We start from the raw sequence: 26,711 nt of genomic DNA, 5'->3' as shown, positions 1-26,711 counted from the left end.
GCCATATCATCCACAGCAACGTATTGCACATCTCATCTGTCATAATGAGACAAAGAGAGAGACAGAGAGAGCTAAAATACAAGGCAGAAGTATCAAAACAAAAAAAAAACTATGCGGAGGCCCTCCTCGTGCATCCGCATGCACACACCTACACGTACACCTCGTTCATCCTCGTCCTCGCTTTCTCTCTCGTCTAGCTGTTGTGTCTCAGTCTCTATTCCCCCTCTCCTTTGCAAGACAAAAGGGGCGGTGGGAAGTCAGATACGACATCGTCTGCCCATTATGCCGCGCGGTGTACTTGCAGACACGCTGAATGCGAATCGTATCGTGTCTCCCCACCTCCCTCGTCACGCACGCCTTGATATCCACGTCACCGCCCTCCCTTCGCAGGGATCAACTGAAAGAATACGAAAAAGATAGAATAGGGGGGGAGGCACAGAGGAGTAGCACACATGACTGCAGGTATCCTTGAGCAGAATTACTTCGAGGATGAAGAGAAAGTCAGATGGTCGCGCACGCACAGATACAAGCGTGCCACAAAGAAAGGAAAAATGAGAGATGGCTCATGCACGTCAAAGAGGAGCACGAGAGCAGCAGCAACAAGGAGCTCGATCACATATATATATATATATATATATATATATATACATACACACGTGCGCATGGACAAACACAGCAGAGAGTAGACAGAGAGACACACACAAGGAAAAAAAGCAAGCAATATGGGCACGACAGCAGCGAAAGTTGCGCACATAAAAAAGAGCACACGTATGCATGTATGTGTGTGTGTGTAGTTGTGTGTGTGTGTGTGTGCGAGTGGCGGCGTTGAAGAACAGATGGAAACAAAGCAAACATGCATATCCAGGGGCCAACAAGGAACGAAGGCAAGCGCATACAAGTGAAAGAGATGGATAGAGACAAAGAGCGAGGAAAGAAGGGTTCATCAGAGGCCAAGAAACGATGGTGGGAAGATGATTAGTGCGGAGCCGGCAACACTGGCAGTGCACACAAACAAGATAATAAAAGAAGCGGTACAGAGACGCTGGCAAAAACGAACATCGATATACACCTGCGCGCACCTCCATAGCCGCACAGCTGTACACACAGGCAACAAAGATCAGGGGAAGCGAACGAAGTACGCGAGATGCTCTGCTCGTCATCACACACATGCAGTACACCTGCGCCCGCACACACACACACACACAAACAAAGGCTCACACAAGCGCCTGGGGAGAGAGAGAGAGGGGGTTGGCACATAAGCGCGTGCGCAGAGTCCAGGGAGGGCTCAAAGAGCACCACAGAAGGAAAAAAAACTGAGTGACACGGTGGAGAGGAGAACAGCACTGACAAAAAAAGAAAAAACACACACGCTAGAACAAGACAAGGGTGACCCGTGCAACTCCAACAACCGCAAATATTATATATATATATAATGCACAGAGACGACCACAAATCCAGTGGAAGGAAGTGCAGACATGTGTCAACGAGAGCGTGTGCATACCATTGGGGGAGGGGGGAAGGGAAGAAACGGGAGACATGTCTGCCTAATCCAAAGGAAACCAAAGAAAGAAGAAGAGAAGAGAAGACGATGAAGCACAACATGGTTCTCAAGTCACTCGTTGCAACATGTGTGTAGTCACCTTCCTACTGTTGGCGCGTGCCTTTCGCTTTTTTGCTGTGTTTCTTGAGGTTTGTCAGCTCGTTGCTGTGGGCACGTAGTTGTAGGTGCGCATACCTTTTCCTTTCTCTGACTCGGGGAAAGGAGAAAATAGGGCTACATGTATGTCTTAGGGATTTGACCCTCTGGAGACTCGATCAGTGCACGCGCATCTCGGGCCATCTTCTCCAGCGAAGCGAGTCGCTGCGCGTAGACCGCGCGCTGCCGCTCGTCCGTGACGCGCTCGGCGCGGCTCTTCGCGTCTGCCGCAGCGCTGATGGAGTAGGCAAGAAAGCGCCGCACACTGCCGTTACGCATGGGACGGTTCTCAATAGTTCGCATCGTCGCATACAGCTCAAGACATTCCGCGAACCCCTCCTCGTTCACCTTGTCGGGTAGGCCGAGAAGGCCCACACTGAAGCAACTCCCGTGCACGGCGTACTGATACAGCTTGCGGTCTGTTTTGAGCGGCGCGTTCACCACCGCCCCATGTGCGTTGAGTTGCGTGCTCAGCGACACGAGCAGGCTGTTCATAATGACGTCTCCCTCCACCATTGTCTTCAGCACGAGGCTCACGATACACACGGCCCCGTCCTTTGTGGCCTCCGCGTACGCGGCACTAAAGGCGCCGTCAAACTGAGCTACATCGACGAGATGCGCCATGGTCGCTTCGTGCACCCACGGACCGAAGATGGGTGAGTTGCTCACCTTCAAAGGGGCGTAGTCGCTGCTGCCGTTCGACGCCAGCAGGTCCTTGGCGTTCCCATCATCCTTCACGGCAGAAATGGACATAAAAAGCTCCGAGCCCTCCGGCTTCGCTTCGATGGCGTGGTGCACCGTCTTGACACAGGCGGTGGGACCAGCGTTCGACCCTCCTACGTCGCAGCAGAGGACTGCGGTGTTAAAGCCGCCGACGAACTGTTGGGCCACGGAGCTCAGCTTATCGGAGCGCACAGTAGAGGTGTGGTCGAGGCGGCCCACCGCCTCATCGCACTCGACAACGCGCTGCTCACCGGCAATCTGTACTCTCATGTGCGTCTCGTCTGCACACGTCACGGACACCAGGTTCGTCGAGGACGGTGTCTTTCGATTCAGGGTGACGACCACAACAGTCTGGATGCGGTTGGGTCCGGTCAACTCCTTCTTTTTGGCTTGACTCGGTGTCAGTGTCTTGGTAGACTGCGGCGTTCTCCTCGACTCGCTGAGGGTGGTGGCGCTAGCAGGTGACTTACCGGGGACGGTGGCACCCTCTTCCTCCTTCTTCGAGGTGTTGCTGCTGATTGTTCGTGTGGTCGGGTAAGCGGGGATTGGTGCCATGAAGTCTTGCAGCAGCTTCTTGTGGTCCTCAGTTACGGGCTGCAGGCGACTGACCTTTCGCAGGTGGCCCTCCTTCGCCTCCCCCGACGCAGCCGCGGCGTGCGCCTGCTCTCGCTTCATGGTGCCTTCCGTATATCGCAGAAATGCCTGCACGCTACCGGCGCGGCTGACGAGGTTGCGCTGCTTCTTGCTGATCGAAATGGCAGTGGACAGCATCCCCTGCACCGACTCATCCTCAGCGCCGACATTCAGTACCGTGACAGTGGCGCTGGGACCGCCATAGGCGCAACTCAGCAGTGTGCACCGCGCTACCGACGTCTTCTCCATTGCCTCCTTGTACGCCTTCACCGACGGGCCTGTCAGCGTACCCATCAGCGACGCCACGAGCACATCACCCTCGTTTGTCCGGCGGCGCAGCAGCGCCGTGCCGACCATCATCAGGTCGCCGCTACGGATCGCGTTGAGATGGCGATCCGCGCGAGCGTGAACCTTGTCCATCAGTCTTGCCAACTCCTCCGAGCTGTGCGCCGCAACTGTGCAGGTGTTTTGAATGCGTGGGCCGCAGATAGGCGATGAGACAATCTCGAGCTGCTTCGGCTCCGCTTTCTCTTCATCCGAAAGCAGATCCGCCATAAGCTCGTCCGCCGAGACGATAGTGAAGATGAGGTCGACGCGCACCTCCTCACCAGGCTTACCAGTGGCGAGGGCCTTGTTGAGGCACTGCTGGAAGTGCATCCACACTGGCTCTTCGGCTGACAGGGTATCCTTCACCGAGCTGGCGGAGATGAGAGAGCAATTGTGCACCCCAGCGAAGCGCATCTCGATCTCAGTCAAGTTGACCGACGGTCCAGTGGTGGTGCCGCAGGAGCTTTTCACCCGCTTCACCATCTCGTCAAGCGTGTAGTCTTTGCTGCCAAGCGAAAGCTGATCCGCACCTGCGGCCACTTCACGTCCCACGAAGGCCACCACGCGCGGCTCCGTGAAGCTGGAGATCGGCTCTTCTGGGTGTGAGCTCGTAGCGTTGGCAGTGGCCGACTTCTGGGGTGACTGCTGCAGCTGCTGCCCGCTCGGCAAATCGCGGCGCCCGCTCTCAGCCGGTGATCCATCGCCTTTTGGGCTCGCTGCGCCGGCGGCAGCAGGCGCCTCGCCACTGGCCTCTTTGCTGCTGCCGTTTTCGGCGGCGTAGGCCTGCGGGAAGTTGTTGGCAGGGTCCGCCATTACCCTTTCGTGGTCACTGAGCATGCGCTCCATCGGTGCCATGATCTTGAGTGTGGTCGCCTTCTCTGCCGAGGCGTCCGAGAGAGTCGCCAACCGCTCACGACGCTTGTCGAGTGAGGTCTTTGTGTACTCAATGAAGTTCTTGATGCTGCCCTGGCGCGGCGAGCGGTTGCGTACGACACTGGCGGCGCACTGTGTGCTGAGGGGCGACACGACGTCCACCACCTGGTCCGTCTTGCCCACCGAGACGACGAACGCTGTCGTGGCGGCCCCTCCAAAGGCATAGCGGAACAGGTCGTACATGCTTTGCGCCTTGTGCTTCAGCACCTCCTCGTGCATTTTGCACGTGGCGGGTGCGAAAGAGAGAAGCAGCGACGACACATACGCATCGTCACCCTCGGTGAAGCAGTGCAACACCGTCATGTGCACAGCACTATGCGCATCCCAGAGCGCCTTCACCTGCTCCCGTGCCTTGTCCACTATCGTCTGCAGCTCCTCCGACTCACAAATGAGGTGCAGCGCGACGTTGCGCAGGATCGGTCCAAACAGCGGAGACGATGATACCTCGATCGTCTTCAGCTCCGTGGCGCTGCCCGTTAGATCACACGCCACGCCGGACTCCCGTACAAGCGCGATGGACACGCGCACGCCTTTGCAGCCTGGGTTCCCCAGAGCACCGACAACGGCTGAGAAGAGGAGGCTCACTGCCGGCGACTCCATCCCGTTGGCGGCCACCGCCGCGCTATCCGCTGCGACGATGGCTCCGTTGTATCCCTTGAGAAAGGCGGCCAGAACCCGGCTTGTCGTCATGGTCGCCACGCCCACTGACTTCTCCGTGTCGCGCATCACCACCTCATCCACTGAAAACGGTCGACCGCCGGCCGTCACAGTGGTGCCCTTCACCGAGTACGCGCGCGTCTCAGCTACGTCTGAGATTACCAGGGTTGCAACGCTGGTGCTGCATGGCTTGTAGTCCACAGCAGCGGCCGGCTTGTCTTTTGCTTCGCTCGCGGCCGCAGCCTCTGGCGTAGCACAGGTCTTCCCCTCAGTCGGTGTCGTCTCGGTGATCATCTCTACCTCAGCTTGGTAAACATGCGGTACTGTGCTCTGGGGGTCAGATAGAAGCTTCTTTGCGTCCTGCAGCACCACGTTCAATCGCTTCACGTTGCTGTCGAGCTCCGCCTTCTCGGTGCCGGTACTCGCGTCGCGGCGCTTCAGCATGCTCTTCAGCTGGCTCTCCGTGAAGTCGATGAAGCGGCGAACGTTTCCGCTGCGCGCGGCGCTGTTCTGAACAGCGCTGACCTTTGACGCCGCCTCCAGCACCTTCGTGTCAGCCGTGTCTTGGCTGACCGCCACGATGTGCACGCACACTGCAGGGCCATCAATCGCATAGCGAAAGATCTCGTGCGCAGAGCCAGGAAGCTTGTCGATGATGTTGTGGAATGCCTTACGACCGAAGCGGCTGACGCCGATGAACACAGAGGACAGGAACATCTCTCCCTTACCCTCACCGACAGCTCGCCGCACCTGCCTCACGACCACCATGCACACCATCATTGGCTCATTGTCGCCACGCTTCAGTGCGGCGTCGTAGAGCATCGCAAAGTCGGCGCCGCTCCCGATCGGCTCTGGTTTGAGACCCACGACGGAGGGTCCGAAGAGCGGCGAGTTCCCCGTCTTCAATGGCATCGTTTTCGAGCCGCTAACGAGGAGATCGCATACCGTCATGTTGCTTGGCAAGCTGCACATAGACATTGACAGGCCCGCGTAGCTGTTGCGTGCCGGATTCTTGAGCTCCTCTATCAGCTTCGTCATGGTGGCCTCCACAGTCACCTTGGCGGCGGTCACTGCCTTGCCGTCGTCCGCGACAAGGAGAGCACTGTTGTGGCCGGCTAGCACGTGCTCGATGAGGTCGTTCAGATGACGCGACTCCACGACGTGCTTATTGTCCGCCGGCTTGTACTCCACCACCTCGTCCATCGCGTACACCTTGCCCTTCACCACGCACGCGTTACCTTGCTTCGTCACCGTCGCGTTGCCAACGCCTGCTTGTTCCAGCACAGCCACGCTGTGGATACGAAAGTCGCTAGAAAGCACCGGCGCCTGGCCGACTGCGTCGCCGCTGCACAGTTGGCGCGCTGTCGTCGGCGACTTCGGTGCCTCCGTCACCGGTGCGTGCTTCATGATCGACTCGGGCTTCGCCGTCGCCGTGGAGACGGCGGCTTGCGTGTCACCTTTGAGTTTCTCCAGATTAGTCATCCCGTCCTTGTCGACACCGGTCGAGCCGCGCTGCCGGATCGTCTCCTCGTCCTTTCCCTTTGGCTGAGCCTCGTACCCACTGCTCTTCATCGAGGTGGTGGAGTGAAAACTATTATCTCGCGTGCTGCCGCTACGCGGCGACGATTCCGAGTCGGCATTAAAGCTGCGACGATACGCTACAGTAACCAAGTTGGATCCGAACGAGTAGGAGAAACCCGGAATGGACTGTTTGCGCACAACACCAAGCCCCGTGTGAGGGCCGTCGACTTGGTAGATGGAGCCGAAGCCGCCAAGCATGGAGCCCATATGAATGCCGTACATGCTGCCCATCGCCGCCTGTGGATTGTTGCTTTCGTAGAGGGAGCCACCAGCGCCGTAGAGGTTACCGGTGGTGCCGAGCAGAGAACCGCCGTAGAGACTGCCATGGAAGCCGCTTGCGCCATATCCACTCATGCCGTAGCCGCCCCCACCCGTGGACCTCATGGAGCCCATCGGGCCACCCATGCCGTACATGGAGCCCATTAGGCCACCCATGCCGTACATGGAGCCCATTGTACTGCCCAATGAGTTCATTGTGGAAGCACCATGGCCGAAGCCGTACACTATGGACGAGTTTTGCCCGCCGTACATGGAGCCCTCGGCGAAACCGAGAGAGGCTCCGCCGGGTGGCTGTATAAACGATGCGCCATAGGCTGTGTGGGGTGCACCGCCTAAGCTCCCCTTGGCTAACCCTATTCCATAGCAGGAGCCGGGCTGCGGTTCGTGTGCCCAAGTGCCCGGGCCGGAGGTAGAGGATGACTTTCCGGCCATTAATGGTGGTGCCATCATCGGCATCGACGGCACGGTCTTCGCAGGTGACCCGGCGGGCTGTGAGCTCGCGCGCAGCGTTGACGAGGTGAAGGACTGGGGCACAGTGTTGTTTTCCAGACGCACAGGGGAAAACGGTGTAGCGGTGTGCTTGCCGTTTGCTGCGGGGCGAGAAGAGAGATTGGAAGTCGCACTAGTCGGGGCCTTCGCCGTCGCGCATGTCGCCTGTGGCATGGCCGCACTCGCGGCAGAATTTATTTGCCCTGGGGCGGAGCGCATCCTGAAGAATGCACCCTCCTAATACAAGTACCTGGTAGTAAGGAAAAGGCGCGCGTTGGTGCCTCTTGACCGAGTAGTTTTCTATTCTGTTGGGTGCGTACTACGTGTGGCGCCTGTTGAAGCGCGCAGGGATACAGGTGTGTTTAGGGCGGGAGAGTGTGTGTGTGGAGAGGGGGGGGGGCGGGGGACTGGGGTCTTCCTCTACGATCTTCGACTCTTTTCGACGCTCGGGGGTGCGGTTACGTCTGGATGACGGGAGGCGAGTGCGTTTGGTTTCAGCGGAGGGCGGCTACGGTGTGCTTGTGAAAAAGGACCGGTGAAGCGAAGAAATGACACACTCGCACGCGCACACGAACAGAGGTATCAGCTAACTCAAGGGAAGGGAAGTGCGATGAGACCGGTACAAAGACTAGAAGAGAGAAACGGGGACTCTACAACACGCAAACACTGAGCTACAGAAGGAGACGCGCAGACTCGCGCACACTCCCTCACAAGCGCAAGCTCTCAGAGACGAAGGAAAGAAGAGTGGAAGGAGGAGTGGAGAGAGATGCGCGTGCACAGGGAAGTGAGAAAGCCAGCAAAGGCTGTATGTAGGGCGTTGGAGATGTAGAGACATGCAGAACAAGAAGAGAGGTAAGAGCAACACAGACAAACCGTAGGCACACACAGGTATGTTGACAGGTGGCGACGCAGCGAGATAGAGAAGGGGTGATAACGAAAACCGACAGAGTGAGAAGCAGGAGAGGGAGGAAAAGTGGAAAACTAGGGCAGTGGGATAGAGTGGAGGAAGCTGCATCATCTCGCACAAGGCATGGGAGTGACATACCTGTGCGAGGGTAAGCATGCGTCGAGGACAAGAAAGCAGTAGAGAGAGCAAGAGAGTGCTCAGCCAGCAGGCTGCTTCACTGCAGTAGGGCTGACATTCACTATTTTTTCCGTGGTCAAGGATAGAGGGTGCACCGCCCATGCAATATAATTGAGCCCGTTTTTTGTTGTTGTTGTGCGTGTGTGTGTGTGTGTGTGTGGGGTGTAAACCCACCAAAGGGAGAGAGAGAGAGAGAGCAAAAAGGGGGTGGGCACAAGATACGAAGAGAAACAAGCGCAAAAGCCTTCTCCCCATCTCATCGCTCCTCACACCTCCGTCGTTTGTGGAGGGGACACACTCAGTCCTACAAAAGATACTCTGTCCTCCCCCTCCTTCGCCTTGCAGGCCTAATGACGATCTTTCTCGAACAGAAAGGTCATGAAACGTCATATTGGCGATGCGCGCGTAGGTGTCAGTACTATTTTTTCTTCGCGTTCCTGATGCTTGATGCGGGCGATATGCTTGAATAGAAAACAGAAAACAGGGAGCAAAGGATCATACAGATAAAGATCAAGGGAGTCATACAGTGCCACGAACGTACCCCAATCAAAGCAATACAACACGAAGAAGAAGAGGAAGAGGAAGGGGAAGGGGGGGCAGGATTCAAAGACAAGGAGACGGAGTGACATGAAACCCATTGATGCGTTACATCACTACAACAACAACAAAGCGAAAGAGAAGAGCGTGAGAAGGGAGAGGAAGAGGGACCAGACAGCTGCACATCTACACATATGAGAGCGAGGGAGAATTCGCTGAGAAAAAAGGCACAAAAAAGGGGGGTGATGGAACGAAGAAAATAAAAAAAGAAAGCAGCAAACAGCACCAAACAAAAGACGGGCTAAACAAGACCTCTACTACTTCCAGCCGCATCACAGTGCATCCTCATAGCACAGAACACATCGGCAGACACCTAGGCCGAGAAAACCACCAAATGTAGAAGGAGGTGATGAGACAGGCAACGAAGAAAGAAAGAAAGAAAGAAAAAATAAAAAAAAACAAAACAGCAACGAAAAAGAGGGACACGGTGAAAGTGAGAGAGGCGCCAAAAATGCACGTGAAAAAGAAAAAACAACAATAAAATGTAAACTTGTCAACTAAAGTAGAGCACATAATGACGCCGTCAGTAGACATGGAGAAGAAGAAAGCGTAGAGAGAAGGACAAAGAGGAGAGAAAATGAAAAACACACATGCACCCGCCGAATCATGAAAAGGGGGAGGAAACAAGGAAGAGCGAAGTTCTTCTCCGCAATGTGTTCACTCCCCATAGAGCATTAGTTCAACTCAACTCCACCACACACACCCTCACAGGCCTGTCGCGTAGTGCAAAGTAGCGGTAGACGCGTGGTAGACCAATGCTGATCCAGCCATCGGAGCACGGCCTCCGCCTCAAACTCTACTCGCCCACCTCGCAGGTCGCCACATGGTGCACCGCACGCGGTGGCTCAGGCTCCCCACACCAGTGGGTGGCGAAGGTCGGATGAGATGCGCTCGAGTCACGCTGACACCTTGCCCATCACATAGATGGCACAGACGTCCTCATTGTCGTAGCTCGCTCTGACGCAGCGCCGTCCAGCACCTCACCACAGACACCAGCAGCGATACATCGCTCTGACCCCTTCACATCGTAGACACTTGTTCTTGTCACCACCAGAAGTGGCTCGGCATCGGCAGAGAGATGGGCTGCTTGGCCTCCCCACACAGCGGGGCACTGGATCCTCATACCATGCTGAGGTGTGTTCCCTGTCTTCAAGGCAGAGGTGACCATTAGAAATAACGGAATAGGGAAACCCTGACCCACTTGTCACAGCGCCATCGTACACCGTGAATAGCACTGGTACAACGCAGCGACAAAAAGACTGCCAGAGATGCAGATCTGATACACTGAAAGGCGAGAAAGATACACACACACAAACAAATTCTAGTCGGCATGACCCCGCCTTGTGAGCACGTATCCCGACGGGGCATTTGCCAAAATGTGCTTTGATGCCCCTTTGTTTGCTTTTCTCATGTTCATTCGGGAAGGGTAGGGGCAATGTTGTCGCGGTGGTGGCTGCTAGTTCTCTGGAGCAAGCTCCCGCTATGAAAAAGATTAGTGCTGCTGCGCTCAAATTCTGCCTGTCTATACGTGTGCATTTGTGTTTGAGAAGGAACATCTGTTCGCACTTGATCGGTGCTTCGCCGTGTCGCTCATCCCGATTGCCAAGCGTGTGTGTAACTGAGTAGCGTGTGGGTACCTCCTTCTGACGTTGATCAGCTAGTAGTTCAAGACGTTGTAAAGCTTCCTGCCGCCTTCCCCTCTCGGCAGTGCACAACAACACACCCATTGTGCGCGCAGAGAGAGAGAGAGGCAGAGGCAGTGACAGAGTCGACAAACAAACTAGAGAAAGGGAGGAACGCACACAGCTATACACACAAACACAAAAAAGATCACGCAGGATGTCAAAAACAAAAAAGGGGAAAATATAACGAACTGACTCGGTAACGCAGTCGCCATGATAATCGACATACGCACACCTCTGACGTTGTCTAGGCTCGCAGGTCGGGTGCGCCGCCAAGTGGGACAAAGGTGCGTGGCTGAATGGAGGAAAGGGTGCTGCGCTGCAGTGCCTCCGCGTCGGCCAGCAGATGCTCGGCGACCTTGATATGGCTCAGAATATACTCTTTCTCCTCCTCGTTGGATGAAGTGGCCATGCGTTCATTCAGCTTCACAACGCCACGCTGCAGCTCTTGGATGTGCCGCAACACGCTGTTCACCTCTGGAGGACGGTTGCGCGCTTGGGTAATGCCATGAAGCGCGCGCAGAAGCTTGCCTGGGTTCTCTTCCTCGTCGCTAATTCCAAGCAGCGCGACGGTGAAACACGGCCCGCGCAGAATGTTGTGAAACAACTCCAGCGGTTCGTCCGTATCGCCCTCCAGCACACGCTCGTAGTGATGGACAGCGTCAAAGACGGCCGTGCACAGAAGCGACGACACCAGCACATCATTGGTCGGCTTCGAGACGCGCTGCGTTAGAGTCAGCGAGACCACCATGATACCCGGATCTGCCGACTGCAACGCCGGATCGGCATTGTCGATGGCCACCGACAGGAAGTGGTCGAAATCCTGCGGTGTGGAGACGAGGTGCGATGTTACACCGACGATACGGGGGCCGTAGAGGGGCATGTGCTCCATCTCGAAGCGGTGGTACGTTGCATCCACATCGGTGGGCAACAAGTCAGCTGTCACTTCATCCTTGATGAGCGCAATGGACACGCGCAGCTCGCCCATCACTGTGAGTGGCTTGAAGGAGCTGGAGGAGGCCAAGCCCTCACGTGGCTCTGCCTCGCGTCCGAGCATCGTGTCAAGGATGCTGTTGACAATGCAGCGTAGCATCAGCGGCGTGAATGCGCTATAGCTGCTGTCAGCGGTGAGCAGGCCCGTATGATAGCCGGCAAGGAATTTGGCCACCAGCTGATTCATGAGCTTGGACGACAAGGATCGATGCGCCTCATCACGTACGATCACCTCGTCGCTGTCATAGCGCATTCCGCCCTGGCTCGTGCATAGGATCGAGTTGCCCTGCACAGCGACCGAGCCGGCACCCATCAACACCTGCTCGCAACATACGAGCGACTGGATGTAGACGCCCTCGTCCTCCGGGTTAGCTGCCATAATGCACGGAAGCGCGCGCGGCGCGGCTGGTCGGCTGGTTGCCGCCGGCGGCGTAGCTGTCACAGCAATGGCGGCAGAAGCACAATTCGTCAAGTTGGAGACGTTGGTGCTGTTCGTATTGCTGCTGCGTGGCGCTGCCATGGCGGGTGAACCTGAATCGAATCCTTTGACAGGCGGCGCCGTATCCCGTTCCTGGTCCTCATGTAGGTAAGCCTTGGGCTGGTGGTGGTCGAAGTCGTGCAGAAGCGCGTCTGCATCCTTCACCATCTCTGCCAGTCGCCCAATCATCTCCTTTGTCGCCGCTCGCTCATCCTGGTCACGCGAACTCTCGTACTTGGCGATCAGGTTCGGCGTCAAATCGTTACGAATGCCGGCCACAAACTTCGCCACACTGCCAGGGTGTGTCGCGCGGTTGCTCACCTCACCCAACCGCTGCTGTACCTGCAGCATCTGGTTGGCGCGAGACTCCTTGCTGCCGATACCGAGTAGAGCAATAGTGTAGCTTGGGCCGCCGAGGGCGTAGTGGAACAGGGCACGTGGTACGAGAGGACTGCGATCCAGGACGGACGTATAGAGTCCGACATTCTCGCCGGCAAAGGTCGCCACTAGCGAGCACACGAGCACGTCTCCCTCCTCCTCTAGCTGCAGCTTGAAGATGAGTGAACAGAAAAGGAAACTGTAGTCGCGTCCGTTGTCTTCGGAGGCGGCGCGGTGCAACGCAGCGTCAATCGTGGTGTTGAAAGCAGCCGAGTTCGTGATACTAGAGTAGATGACACCGTGGATGCAGGAACCGAACAGGGGCGATATTGCAATGACGAGCTTTTGTGCCTCGCCGGAGTCCTTGAGTAGGTCAACTACAGACTCTCCCTTCACCTTCACAATAGAGGTGCTCAGGTGTCCGCTGCGATGCGTCCCCTCGTGATTCATGTCTGCAAAGATCGTCTGTACGACGGACTTGAGCACTTTGGCACAGACAGCGGTCGGCCGACTGTCAGCGCCAAGGATGGCGGCGTTACCCCCGAGAAGCACTGTTTCGCACAGCTCCGTCAGCAGCTCTGCCTGGATCGGCTCTTCCTGCGACGACGCCACCTCGCGCACCTCGTCCACGTCGTACTCCTCGAAGTCGTCCTCGGTGGTGGCAATCACCATGGTGTTGTCGTACGTCACGTTCGACGTATCGCGGCAGCGTGGGTCAACGATAACGAGCGTGCGCACCTTTGTCGATGTCGGGATCGACTCCTTTTCGCCGCCGGGCGCCGTCGAGCTCTGCCGCACCGAGACGGAGACATCGTGCGCAAGCGAGGAGTCGATAGCGGCGACGCTCGGAACGATCGGGGTGTCGCTGGGGCCCATGGCGACTATGCTGGGAGAATGTGGCCCATTCGACCCGACCCGTGTAGGGGGCGCGCGCAGCACTTTGTGACCTGCATACACACCTCTGTTCGCCATGCCCGGTGGCACAAACAGCGGCCGTTGTGTCGATCCGCTGGCAACGTCACCTGACACAAGTTGGCCACGTCGACTCGACTCGCTGTCGCCCGCGTTGCGCTGTTCTGGAAGTGACTTGGTTGCCATCGCGGCTGCCGGGCGCAGAGGCAGATGTTGCGACTCCTCTCGCTCGCCCTTCTTCAGCAGTGTGCCCGCGCCGGGCCTACTGCCTACAGACGCAGAGGTGCTGTCACCCAGATCCTCGAAGTTCATAAACCCTGTCATGTGTGGTGCAACCCCACCGTCGTTCCCGCGACGCACGTACCCAGCACTCATTGACATGCTCACGCTGTTGCGCCCTGCCAGTGGTGACGAGCTCTGTTGGAGGGGACGGAACCCCACAATCTGATGGTTGACACACGTGGTTGGTGGTGATCGTAACGGCGTTGCCGTGGCGTTCGCGTCCGACTCGACGTTCGGCGCACCGCTTGGGCAGCGCGTGGCTAGCAGCTGCTTGAGCTGTGGCGACGACACTGCCACGGCGGCCGGTGACGGAGAGTGCCTGTGCGCCCGAGCGGCACCAGAGCCATGAAACGGTAGCATTACCGTGTCAGCGGTAGCTGGGGCCGAACAATCAGCCGCTTTGAGCGTTGACAAGCGCTTGCGCAGAGTCGCTACCTCCAGATTCGGTATCGCGTCGTCGCCTACGCTGCGCCGCTGCTCATGCAGGGTCGTCTCCACTAACAGTGTCACCCCCGAAGATGCTGACGCGTGCGCCATCGACGTGAGCGCGCTGGTGTGCCGGCAGTCCGACGCCTCCCTCAGCGCCTTCGGGCGATAGTTGGCTGGATCGTTGAGGATGCTCTGCGCCGTTGCCACCTCCTCGAGAAGACGTTTGTGCAGCTGCGCCCGGGTCCCAGACTGCTGCTTGTATCCCCGATGCCCACTAGACGGTGGACGACTGATGCTGTCGCTTGCACTGTTGTTGCTCGAGGCGCTGACGCTGCTCCGCCGCCGCTCTGGCGCCACCTTCGTAGTGGTGGTACTGGAGTTACGTCTCCTACCGGGCTTCCCATCTTCGGCACGGTTCTGCAACTCCTGCTGGGCCAACTCCAAGAAGCGTCGAACACTTCCCACGTGGCAGGGCTTGTTAGTAACACGAGTCAGTCGGTGCTGCATGTTCAGCAGTGGCATGACTGTCGCCGTGTCGTCGACGTCTACCGACACCAGCGCTGTCGTCAGCGTCGGCCCGCCCAGTGCGGAGTGGAAGAGCGCAAATGGGGTGTGCTGCGCCTTGCGCAAGACTGCCACGTAAGTGCTGCCGTCGCACCCAGCGTCCGTGATCAAGTAGGAGGACAGCACAACGTCGCTGCCGCGCGGTTGCTTCAGAAGCAACGACATCACGAGGAGACCGGCATTGGGCTGTTGCTGCTGCTCTGCCAAGTCGCACCGCTTGTACGCATCGGTCACCATCGTTGAAAGGTGTCCCAGTCCCGTTACTGCCACGTAGGCGACACCGTCCAGCGTGGCTCCAAAGAGCGGCGATGTTGAGAAGGTCGAGCGTACGGCGCGCATGGAGTCGCTCAACATGTCCTGCGTGTTGCCGCCAACAACGAAGGCGATGGAGGCAAAGAGCTCCCCCTGGGGAGGCATGTGCGACAGCACGCCCTCCACCACCTCCCGAATAGCCGTCAGTGAGGCGTAGTGGGCCTTTTCGGTGCTCGCAAGCAGTAACGCCACGTTCACGCCAGCCAGAAACTTGCGGTTCATCTCCGTCAGAGTCAACGATGACAAACGTCGCCGCGGCAATGCGCCGTTCGACAGCACGCCAGTCACGACCTCGCTGCCTCTCCGATTAAAGGGCCTCTCGACGTGCTTCGGCACCACAGCGTCGTTGATTCGCAAAAACTCGTCCACAGAGAAGAAGCGCGTGCACTCTTGTGGCTGCTGCACTTTGAGCGTGTTGCAGCTCTCGCTCAGCTTTACCACCACTACCGTGCCCTCATTGAGCAGCCCTGGCGCGGCCGTGCTCAAAGAGATCCTGCCGTTCCGACACCGTCGTCCGTCGTTGTCGTCCTTGAGTGTCATAGGCTCATTGTTGTTCTCAGCGCCGGCGCTGCTCGTGAACACGACCACGGCGCGCACGTTGGTGTTGGCTGCCACACATTTGCCCTTACCCCGTCGAACGGCAGGGAGGATGTCTGCAGAGGCAGCTGCGGCCACTTCTATGTGTGGGCTGCTGACTGTTGAAGCCATTGCTGCATCGGGACTGAAGCTGGCCGCCGGAATCTCCTGCCGCACCGGTCGGTCGAGCCGCGGTGACGACTTGCGCATGTGTTTCGGCACATTGATGACATTCACCCCACTCCCGACCGTTCCGGACATCTCCAGGTGCGGGGTGGCCCCCAGGATACTTTGTTGCCCCTGCATCTCACGGTATATCTGCAGCTGCCCCTCCTGCTTAGACATCTGGCCTTGCCGCTGCTCCTCCAGCTGCTTTTCGGCCTTCCGCCTTGACATGAAGGCCTGAATGCGCTGCCGCCGCTCCTCGTTGGCCTGCTGCACCTGCCAGTCGCGGTCCCGTTGCTTCACTGCCTCTGAGTGCGAATCCTCGGTGACTGTAGCAGAGATGCAGGACGTGGGCGAGAAGGCTGGCAACGTGTAGTCGCCGTTGCGGAACTCCATAAGGCGGCGCCGCGGCGTGGCCGCTGCCGCGCCGTGCTCCCCACTTGTCGCCACCTCCCTCTCCGTTTCGCTGGCAGACCCTCGCCGGCTTACGGATGATGGCCCTGACGGGATTGGTAGACCCTTCATCAGTGCTATAGGCTCCATCGTTACTAGGTCCACGACAGGCCGCAGCGACGAGCGCCGCGTGCAGCCGGTATGGGCAGCGGACCCACCGCTCTTGGGGACGCAGCCAGAGTGACTGCCAGTAGCGTCTGCGCTGGCGGTACTGTTGGTGGCCGCCATGCCCCGCTGTGCGCTGAGGTCGTTACTGAGGAAGGTGGGTGGTAGTGGCACCTTCAAGTGCATTCCCCCATTGTCCGTTAAGTCGTCTTTGCTGACCTCCTCTTCGATACTGAGGAATGCCTCACCCGCGTCGCCCAGGGTGCTGTCGCCACGACTGCGGCAGTCCAGCTGCGTTTTGCCAGATCCCGCAGTAGTCGGCTCCGGAGGCGAGGAAGTCGCGGCGCGGCCGTACGGGTAGTTCCAAGTTGACGTCGGCGTCTCCCGTGAGCCGCCACAACCGTAGGTAGCCAGAGCTTGCTGTGGCGCCTCCGATGCTGTCGTGCTCGTACCATCGGAGACGGTGATAACCTTCCCATCGACAGCTCCGCGTGGATGGCTGTGCAACAAGGGGTGCAGCTTCGGTCGGGGTAACGATGGTTGCTGCTGCGACGCGCTAATATGCCCACCCATCTGCGAGGAGCAGCAACCACACGCAGTCGGGGCAACTACGCCGTGCGTGTAGCTGCCACTGCGCCTCCCGCTGTTCGTGTTATTGGTGGAAGGGGACTTCGATGCGACGCGGGCAGTGAGCAGCACGCCGAGGCTACCCTTTACTGGAGAGCGGACCAGTTGCGGTGGCCCTGTTATGTAGCCGCCCGCCAGGAGGTCTTCATCTATGTAAGGGTACGGCGTCGCTGTATTAGAGGATGCCGAGTCACACACCCGAGCAACATCGACAACTATGCCGCCAGTCTTCGCGGAGGCGGTGGTGGCCTTCACAGTCGCCAACTTCGCGCCCCCCACGACTGAGTCACGAGTTGCCCCTGTCAAGGCGCGTGGCGGCACGCGAGTCATAGCTTCCACCGACTGCGACGCGGCTATCACAGAGGAACACTGCGCTACCCGTCCATTGACGGGTTTCGTGGTGGCGTTTATAGAAGTCATTGTCCATAGAGCTTCGGTAACCGCAGTAGCAGTGGGATCGGGCACAACGTCGCCGTTCATAGCCGCCATCGCCGATGAGCTTTTGTTGGGCCGGAGGGAAGTGTTCCAGACACGCCGACGGCATTTCGTCGCATTGCCCTGGATCGGTGGCTGCGGTGATGCCAAAGCGGTAGCGCTGGTGCTTGTGTAGGCAACAGTGATGAAATTCTTCTCTCCGCCACCGCCGAACGAGCTGCCGTCAGTCGCCGTCATTGGCACTATTGTCTTCAGCTTCGATGAGCCTACGTGTGAGGTGCCAAAACTAACGACACTGGATTGACTAGGTCGCCGTTTCGCCTGATCTGCCATCACGGTAGTTGGTCGCAGAGAAGAGGTAAGGGTGTGCACATCGCCCAGAAACGCGTCTAGGTCGGCCGGTTGGGAGTCGCCGGGACCCGATTGACTGCTGCCCCGCCGCCTGTTCGGAGGAGCGCTACCTCCCACCAGCGACGGGGTGACACCTGAGGCAGACGGGTTGTTCAACATTGCCATAGTGGTGGCACTGGGAAACACATCATAGTCACCAAACAAACTCTTCATGAGGACGTCCACCTCCCGCTTGAAGTTCTCCCCAATTGTGGAGCCCACGTGCGTTGCGCCAGGGCCGCTACGCGCCGATGTCGACAGCCCCGTGGCCTTCGACTCCAGCGCCTCAAGCCACGTACTGAACGCCTCGGCGCTTCGATCCGCCACAGAGGCGGCGCGCACTCTCGTGCTGGACGCGCTCGCCGCAGGATGCCCGTTCCTCACAGCAGCAGCAGCAGCGCCAGCGGTAGTGGTGGAGCTCGTGTCGCCGTCCTTACAGCGCAAAAGAAAGTAGGGCCTCCTCGACTCGCCCTGCGTGACAGGTGTGAGACGCTTGAAGGAGGGCTGACGACCGAACCCGAGCTGGTTGCCATGTAAGAAGGTGTCAATGCCAAAGCTGAACACTTCGCTGCCGTTGTGCGGCTGCGCCACCGATGGCAGGGGGTGCAACGGGGACGGCGCGGGTGGCACTGCAGGACGTGTTGGCACACTGACGGCGGCTGTTTCGGGAAGCAGTGCGGAAAGCTTTGATGTATGGTCAGTCGCCATGACCCCTTTGCCAGCAGCCGTCACGGTCGCGTTCGTGACGCGGTGGGTGCTCGTGTCCTTCGCGTTCCGGTGGTGAGCATCGCTGCCGCTGGCACCAATACTGAAGTTGGCTTTGTGGTTGTGCCCCCCCGCCGGGCTCGAGGCCCCGCCAAAGATCTCATAATACTTATACAGCGTTGAGGGACGCTTCAGGTCTATCACTGTGTTGATTCTGAGGTTGAGGTGACGCGCTAAGACAGCCGAGTTCGGCACTGCAGGGTGGGGTGCCGACGCCGATGCTCCAGGTGGCTTCTCAATAGGCTGCTTAGCCGTGGGTGCCATGGGCAACATGTTGAAGTCGGCACCGCTCACAGACCGGCTTGCCACACTCGGCGTCTGCGTCTGTGTGTTGTTCTCCTCGGCGTCGATGTCAAAGACAGAGTTGCTCTCCGACAGTACGCTTGTCAAATTGCTGCCATCGACTCCAAGGAAGTCCTCAAGCGCCAGCGCCGCCACTATCCCATCGCCTCCACCGCTGTTGCTCCCCGCCAGAGACCCATCCAGGTAGTCGTACTGTGACTGCGACTCGCCGGCACTGTCGTGGGTGATGCCCACAAAAAGGGAGCTGCTCTGTTCATGAAGCCGCAACGTGGTGCTCATCGGGCCCCCATCATCGAGGTCGTTGATGTAGGTGTAGTCACCATTTGCCATCATGATCCCCTTGGACGCACCTTTACACTCGCAGCGATCACACGTGTGCGTGTAGGTGTCGCTGCGCACTGCCTCAGCCCCGTCTTGGTGTTGTTTCTCTTTCCAAGCAGACCAAAGATGAGCCACCAAAAAGAGGGTGAAAATAAGGCAAACCGCGTGTACGAGTGGCAATCAAACGTAAAGGGAAATGCAGGCAGCACGTTAGCAGAGAAAAAAAAGTATAAAGGGGCAATACACCTACAAGAAAAAAGGGGGCTTGAACGAAGAAGGGACACACAAGAGGGAGAGCGAAGAGGGAAGGGTGGGGAGGTGAGGTGAGAGAAAGGGGAAGACAGTAGAGCTCGGGGCCAACAATGGGCAAAAGAAAGAGAAGGCGGAAATGTAAGAGATAAAAAAAGACGGCAGCGCTGGAGAGGAGGCAAGAAACAAAACAAGAAAAAAAATCAGACGATACACGTTAATGCAACCCAAAATGGAAGTAAAGAGAAAACGAAGAGTGGAAGAGGCAGAGGATACCTAACCAAGACTCACAGAGTAAAAGAGAGAAGACGCCAAGGAGAGGTAAAAACAAGAGCGATGCCAGAAAGAGGCAGGCAATGAAAAATCCTGGCACCCAGTAGTGCACTCTCAGTGCACCAAAACGGCCAGCAAATGACAAACAAAACTGAGAGAAAGATTGGGAAACAGTCAGAGACGACGACGGGAACAACAAACTCACAGAGAACACAGAAAGTCTACATAGATCACTATACAAGCATGTACGACTATTATAGTCGAACAAAGGGAGAAAAAAAAAAAAGCAGAGATGTAACTGGGCTTGGGGGGATGTATGCACAAATAAGAAGTAAAAAAGTACGGACAGAAACGCACCTGCACACTGACAAGCACAACGGCACAGGACAGGGGAGTGGTCTTGTTTTATGCGTTTGTCTCTCTGTCGGTTTGTTTGCCTGTGTACACACAAGCCACACGCTCGCTCGTCTCTCTCCTCACATGCACACACACGCACACACCTTCGTTCTTTGTTCGCCCAAGCACTCTAGGCAAGTATGAATCGTCTCTTTCTTCTTTTCCTTTTCGTCTTCTCTCGCGTTGACGACCTTTTGCTCCCGTGTGCGTGCGTTCGCGCAAGAAAGTGAGAGGGAAGAGGAAGCAAGGAGAAGATGACGAATACAACAAAGGAGGCGTGCACACGTCCAAAGATGTAAGCTGCGAACAACACAGGTAAAAAAAAAAGCGGCTTCTGTTGCTGCTGCTGCTGCTGCTGCTGCGAAGTCAAAAAAAAAAAGGTGGACTCGTGGAAAAGGAGGAAAAGAGAAGCGGTAGTGGGCTAAGGTAGCTTACAGGAGTAAAAACAAAAAGAAAACAAAACAAAGAAAGTGAGAGCAAGTCTGTGCACAAATGTCAGTGAAGGCAAGATCGGGAGAAAGGGAAGAGGGTGCGGAAAGCTGAATCAGGCGGAAGACGAAGAAAGCTTAAGAGGTATAAAGGGAAGAAAAAAAAGACGAGAAACACAAGAGAGATGACGAGCGTGCGAGAAATCACCAAGTAGCAGAAAGCCGCTTGAAAGAGGTAAAACAAAAGAACCAGCACTAGCAGGCAGACGGAGACAATAGACAACAGACCGCTCACAATATACATAAACACACGGACAAGCGTACGGCAAGGAAAAAAATAGATAAAGAATTCAAATAGCGAGGAAAAGATAATTGTACACACGGGAAAATAAATAAGAGAGGAAAAGGGAAGAGACAGAGCCCAAGCGCCAAGGGCAAAGAGAACAGACTGAGAAAAAAAAAAAAACACGCACGCAACGAATGAAAACAGAAAAAGTGGGCGAAGAGAAACAAGAACTTCCCCCACCCTTTTGAAGAAAAGAGAAAAGGGAGGGCGAGGTGCCAAGTGACGTGTTCAGTGTTACCGCCAAGGGCGAGATACAACGAAAAGTCGAAAAGTGCACACAGAGAAACGCACGCATCAAAAAAGGGAAAAAGAAGCCAATGAAGAAAAAGATGAAGAGGGGAAAAAAAAAAGACAACCTCTACCACACCACCGCTTCTTGTACACCTTCTACTTCTCTTTTCTGTATCAGGATGTGTGAGGGGTGCGTCTCGTCTGCTTTTCCGCTTCCCTTCGTTTTAGCTTTCCTTTACGATGTGGAGAATTGGATAAGAGCAAAAAAAAAACACTAAAGGAGAACCACTGCGGTTTTCTGCTTGAGTACAATCAAGACGGTACACACGATATGTATGTCTCTGCGTGTGAAAGTAAAGAGGGAGGTTAAAGGTTGTTGACGAATGGGCACGTGTCTCACACTTTGTCAAAGGAGTGGCAGCGTGCGAAGTAGGGAGAATATGGGAGGGGGAGATCAGAGGCACACGCGCGCCTTTCCCCTATCGCTGAGAATGCGTCCTGCTCTTCGTTATGTGCTAATTTCTTGAAACTCCCCTTCCGGTTGCTGTACAGGGTGGTTTTGTGCTAGCAGACACTCTTGCACTCTCAGCGGGCTGATCGGCCGAGTACGCAACTGTGGAAAAGAGATGATGGGTGGAAAGAGGGAGGAGGATCGATGTTTACTTGGGTGTGCGTGTTGCCAGGTGAAGGGGGGACGACTATTTGGGTGTGCTTGAGTGATAACTATGTCGACGGGGCACACTTCAGTCATGAGGACACCCATTTTGTTCGCCCGTACGACGGTGCGTTGTGATGTATGAATTGACCACGTCCAAGAGAGGTGAGAAAAGGAATAAGTCACGAAGAACAAGAGAAGGTAGAGAGAGGGCATGAGCATGGAAAAGGCACCAATAAATGCAAGAGATACACGCAGGGGCGCAGACACTCAGGAGAGAGAAGCGAGAATCTTAGTGCATGCGCATCGAGGGAACAGGTTTTCGGTCCACGCTGCAGACCACAGAAAAGAGGCTGTGACGCGCACCATCATGTCCTTTGTCACCCATATGCCATGGAGTCGCCCCAACCACTCCTTGAACTTCACGGAAGTATTGATGCGCTAAGGGAGAAAAGGGAAACAGCAGCAAGGGGAATATGAGATGGTGGTACGAGCAGCATCAATTCGACGTCACAGCGCACTCTTGTCATACTGAAGTACCGCCACTAGCGAGCGAAAGCATGGACCAGGCACCTCTCCTGTGGTATGTACACGTAGAAGTATGTTTGTATGGTCACAAGGGTTTGCACGTCAATGGCTCTTCCTTTGAACTCTTTTTGTGTCCACTGCACACTGGGTCAGTTGCTATGGTTCTTTTGCATCTTACATCGATTCTGCCATCACAATTAGCTGCTACAGATCAGCATATGCGCACACATACACTCTCTGATTTTTCCTCGATAAGAGCATGAGGTACTCAAGAAAAACACCACAACAAAAAAAGGAAAAAAAAACAGGGGAGCAGACACCCATACCTGCATCTATATACACCAAATAAAGAAAGATAAACGACGTCGCGATGGGGAAAAAAGGCAGAGAGCAATCAGTAAAATGATTCGAGTGAGATCTAGCTGGCACACATACACGCGCGCACACGGCCGAATAAAAAAGCTGCAAACACAAAACACAGTCGCCAAGAAAAACGGAAAAGAGGTAGCTTCCTTTTGTATGAATACAGGAATAAGTCCCCGAGAACATCCTCGGGAGAATAAAAGTAAAGTAGATCAACAAACAATCAAACATATCTACGCAAAAGAGGAACATAACGAAAAAAAAAAGGCAGCGAAGAGTGAGGAGTAAAAAGAAACTTCAAATATCCAACAAAACGAAGTGCGAAAATAAATGAGTACTACTTCTGTACATACTCAGATAATCACCATAGATACAAAACAGCCCTCGACATCCACGCACAGCAGATACGTACGTAATAGCATTTGCGTAGGGTAAAAGGGTACCTTCAGGTTTCCACCACCCGCCGCTCCGAATACTCAACAACCACACACACAATCATTCCATTCCCGCAAATCTCACATAAGTTTCCAGCTTCTTCAATGTGTTCACTCCCCATAGAGCATTAGTTCAACTCAACTCCACCACACACACCCTCACAGGCCTGTCGCGTAGTGCAAAGTAGCGGTAGACGCGTGGTAGACCAATGCTGATCCAGCCATCGGAGCACGGCCTCCGCCTCAAACTCTACTCGCCCACCTCGCAGGTCGCCACATGGTGCACCGCACGCGGTGGCTCAGGCTCCCCACACCAGTGGGTGGCGAAGGTCGGATGAGATGCGCTCGAGTCACGCTGACACCTTGCCCATCACATAGATGGCACAGACGTCCTCATTGTCGTAGCTCGCTCTGACGCAGCGCCGTCCAGCACCTCACCACAGACACCAGCAGCGATACATCGCTCTGACCCCTTCACATCGTAGACACTTGTTCTTGTCACCACCAGAAGTGGCTCGGCATCGGCAGAGAGATGGGCTGCTTGGCCTCCCCACACAGCGGGGCACTGGATCCTCATACCATGCTGAGGTGTGTCACGTAATCAGATCTGCAAGTTTTAGCGCTGGAGCATCCACCTTGTAGAGACAAGAAAATGCATTGGTGGCCCTGAAAAGAGAAGCTGATTTTTTTTTTTTTGCAAGTACCAACAAGATAGACCTTACCCTTGCAATAAGTTCGTCCCATAGCAGAATAGGGTAGGGCAAACGGAAAAAAACATTCCACCAGAAACAGAATCTGTCAAAGCAATGATACATCTCCTTTTTTATGTTTGAGAAATGGTTCCATGTTCGTTAATAGCCAATGTTAGGCTTCTTCTACTTTATATGCAGATGTCCTAATTTGAAGGAGTGTCAGCCAACATACTTGTTTTGCGGTAAATTGACTGGGTGCTGCAGCCCAGTTTCGTGAGTAAGCTATATAAGTGATTAGCGCCAGATTATTGAACACTCAGCCGTACTTTTTGGTGAAGCACTCAAAAGCACCCTGCGAGAGGAGAGAGGAGGAAAACTGTCCTTCGCAAAAGACTCTAATAGAAAGGACAGTGAACATGTGCTCGTACTCGCTGTATATCACGCATGCATAACCACCGCTTACCAGCAAAAGGGAAAATGTCTGCGTTGAATAGCGTTCAGTTGCCTCACTAACGCTAATTTGTGTAGGTGGGTAGCCCTATTACTACTGCGGATCCACGGGACACGTGACCGCCGCGGGCACCATTTCTTTAGCCAGCCTCTCACCACCCCAGAAAACGAGCGCGTCACTCACTAGTACACTTGTAGTTTCACGTGTGCTAGTACTATATGATGCTAAAGCTCAAGAAAATGTTCCGTAGCTTTGAAATCAAGTGAGCTGAGTACACTGACAGAGCTGGATCGCTGAGAAAAACATCAATATAGCATATATGAAAAAAGACTAAGTGCTGTTGTACGAGGAAGTGAAAGCTGCCAACCATAGTAAAAAAGGTAGAACTGCTCTTACAAGTTAGAGACAACCAGCACAATACTGAGAGGGTGACCGCGCAAACAAGCAAATAGCATCCAACATCTCTCTCGCACTTCTCTGTAGAGCTTTTTTCCCTTTTTGTGTCTGCTGATTAGGCGCACCGTCGACGCACTCACGTGTGCTGACTGCAAAAGGGAGTTGTTGCTCCTTTCAGAGCCTCCATTCATCCTTGGGCAAGCGAAAGAATACTTAATAAGAAGACTTTCTCTCACGACGCGAGAACAAAAGTGCGTTTTACGAAAATAATGCTGGCTATCTGGAGCTTCGGTCAGTCGGACCGTGTTAAACGTCTCAATTTCCAGTACGGCGATACAGTGTGGTCAGTTATCAGAAGAAAAAACTTTGGCGCTGCTTGATTTTTGTGAATTGTGCAACAATATTGATGATATTCCGACAAAGGTTAGAGAAATTGTAGGGCAAAGCAAGCGCCACTACGCTTTCCCCTCTTGCGGGAATCATTCAGATGGTACCAGACAGTCGACACTTCATCGTGATACGGACTCGGACGTTTTTTCCGCCAGGGAACCCAACATTGAGCATGCAACTAAAACATTGATTTACGTAACATGTTTCTCATTCATTTCAGGCTTGGAGAAGGTGGTGATCCCGGCCTTGCGGTGCTCACCTCATAGACTCAAAATAGATCTTGGATATACCGTGTACAGCTGTATCGGAGTAAAAGACGAGAATAATAATAATAATCAGCGTGATTCTAGTTAAGCAAAGCGCGGACTGAGATGCGACACACATAGCGAAGAAAGCGCAAAAGATATACACTTCCAGTCACTCCAGAATACTGCGAAATCGCTATCAAGAGCTTGCCGCAGTTCTAATGCTCAATGGTGCAAACCAAGCGCATTATATACATTGGGTTGATGCAATAGTATCAAATTTGAAGGTTTCATTTCACGCCAGTTAGGGTGGCGCCTTGCAACAATTACTTATCTTCAAGGAAAAAGCGATTTTCTGGTGCACTCGTATGTCTAGTAAAATGCGGCTTGCTTTGCAGCTCTCATAGTATCACCATAATCTCATGGAAAAGCACATAGTCACTCTCGTCTAGTAAATGTTCCACTTTTAAAATCTGAGCGCACCTGTGTAGCTTTTGTGTCCTACCGGCGAGGAACGAGAATTAATGTAGGAGTGTGCGCCCTACTTCTTACACTGTATATGTGCAACCATCAAGTAATAGAGTTTCAAAAGGAATGAAATTTACCTTCACTTCACGATCGAAATACGGTCCTGCGCTCTGTATTGGCTACTGTTGTGCTAAGTACACGGTCTTTTTGGAAAGATCAGCACTCACAACAGCATTGCCACATGAGCCTCATATATTGAGAGCTCGCGAATACACACGGAAAGTATTCAGGGTGCATGCGGCGAAAAAATGAGCATCCGGCAAACACAACCTCGGTCCCGGGGATTCCGTGTGGGGGTCAATGGCCGATGCTGGGGTGGCGCGGGGGCCGCGTCGTTGGGTGGGTGGCTTGGGGTTTGGCTGTTTTGATTTTGCTTCGGGTGTGGGCGTTCTGGGGTGGTGCTTCTGCGCTGCTCGCGGAGGCTGGGGCGTGGGGGGGGGGGGGTCGCGCGGGTGGTGGCTCTTTCCCCAGGGGAACAGCCGTGCCGCCCCGCGCCATGGACCCCGGGCGCACCCGTGCCGCCCTGCACCGCCAGCCAGCGCGCAGCCGCAGCGCTGTGGAGGATCAGGCGGGTCCCGTATGGGCGCATGTCCCGCAAATTTTTCTGGAAGGGGGGTGAAAAAGGGGAAGGGTTTCGTTGGTGCCATTGGAAAATCAACGCCCCCTCCCTCAAAGACTCGGAAAGTGAGTCGCATGCTTTCGCGGAGGCCACGGCAGCAGGCAAAGAAGGCGTCTTTTCATTTGCAGGAGGGAACATATGCGTACATGCTATGTTTGCATACCGACGAGAATGCCGAGCCGTCTGATCCCGTTAGTCTCCTCTTGTAGGTTGGGTGGGCAAGGAACGCGCAAGCGGGGCTTGTGGGAAGATGAACTGGAATTAAGGAAAAAGAAGGGACCATAAGGTCACTCGGGGGGGGGGGGGGGGGGTCTTAAA

The 26,711-nt window shown here is 55.3% G+C and overlaps 2 protein-coding genes across 2 annotated transcripts, besides 2 other annotated features; both read right to left on the bottom strand.

Annotated features, from left to right (window-relative positions):
- Window positions 1-1,774: 1,774 nt before the first annotated feature.
- On the bottom strand, window positions 1,775-6,904 carry LPMP_333040 (hypothetical protein; the record flags this gene model as incomplete). Its single annotated transcript, XM_010704092.1, has 1 exon — window positions 1,775-6,904. One exon carries the CDS (start codon window positions 6,902-6,904, stop codon window positions 1,775-1,777), a length of 5,130 nt encoding a protein of 1,709 aa, XP_010702394.1.
- Window positions 6,905-9,648: 2,744 nt separating this feature from the next.
- Window positions 9,649-10,154: a repeat region.
- A 774-nt stretch (window positions 10,155-10,928) lies between these two features.
- Window positions 10,929-19,181, bottom strand: LPMP_333030 (hypothetical protein; the record flags this gene model as incomplete). Its single annotated transcript, XM_010704091.1, has 1 exon — window positions 10,929-19,181. One exon carries the CDS (start codon window positions 19,179-19,181, stop codon window positions 10,929-10,931), a length of 8,253 nt encoding a protein of 2,750 aa, XP_010702393.1.
- Window positions 19,182-23,171: 3,990 nt separating this feature from the next.
- Window positions 23,172-23,677: a repeat region.
- Between the last annotated feature and the right edge of the window lie 3,034 nt (window positions 23,678-26,711).

This window comes from Leishmania panamensis (genome assembly GCF_000755165.1).
Source record: "Leishmania panamensis strain MHOM/PA/94/PSC-1 chromosome 33 sequence".
Lineage (NCBI taxonomy): Eukaryota > Euglenozoa > Kinetoplastea > Trypanosomatida > Trypanosomatidae > Leishmania > Leishmania panamensis.
This window is presented reverse-complemented; position numbering and strand designations above follow the sequence as displayed.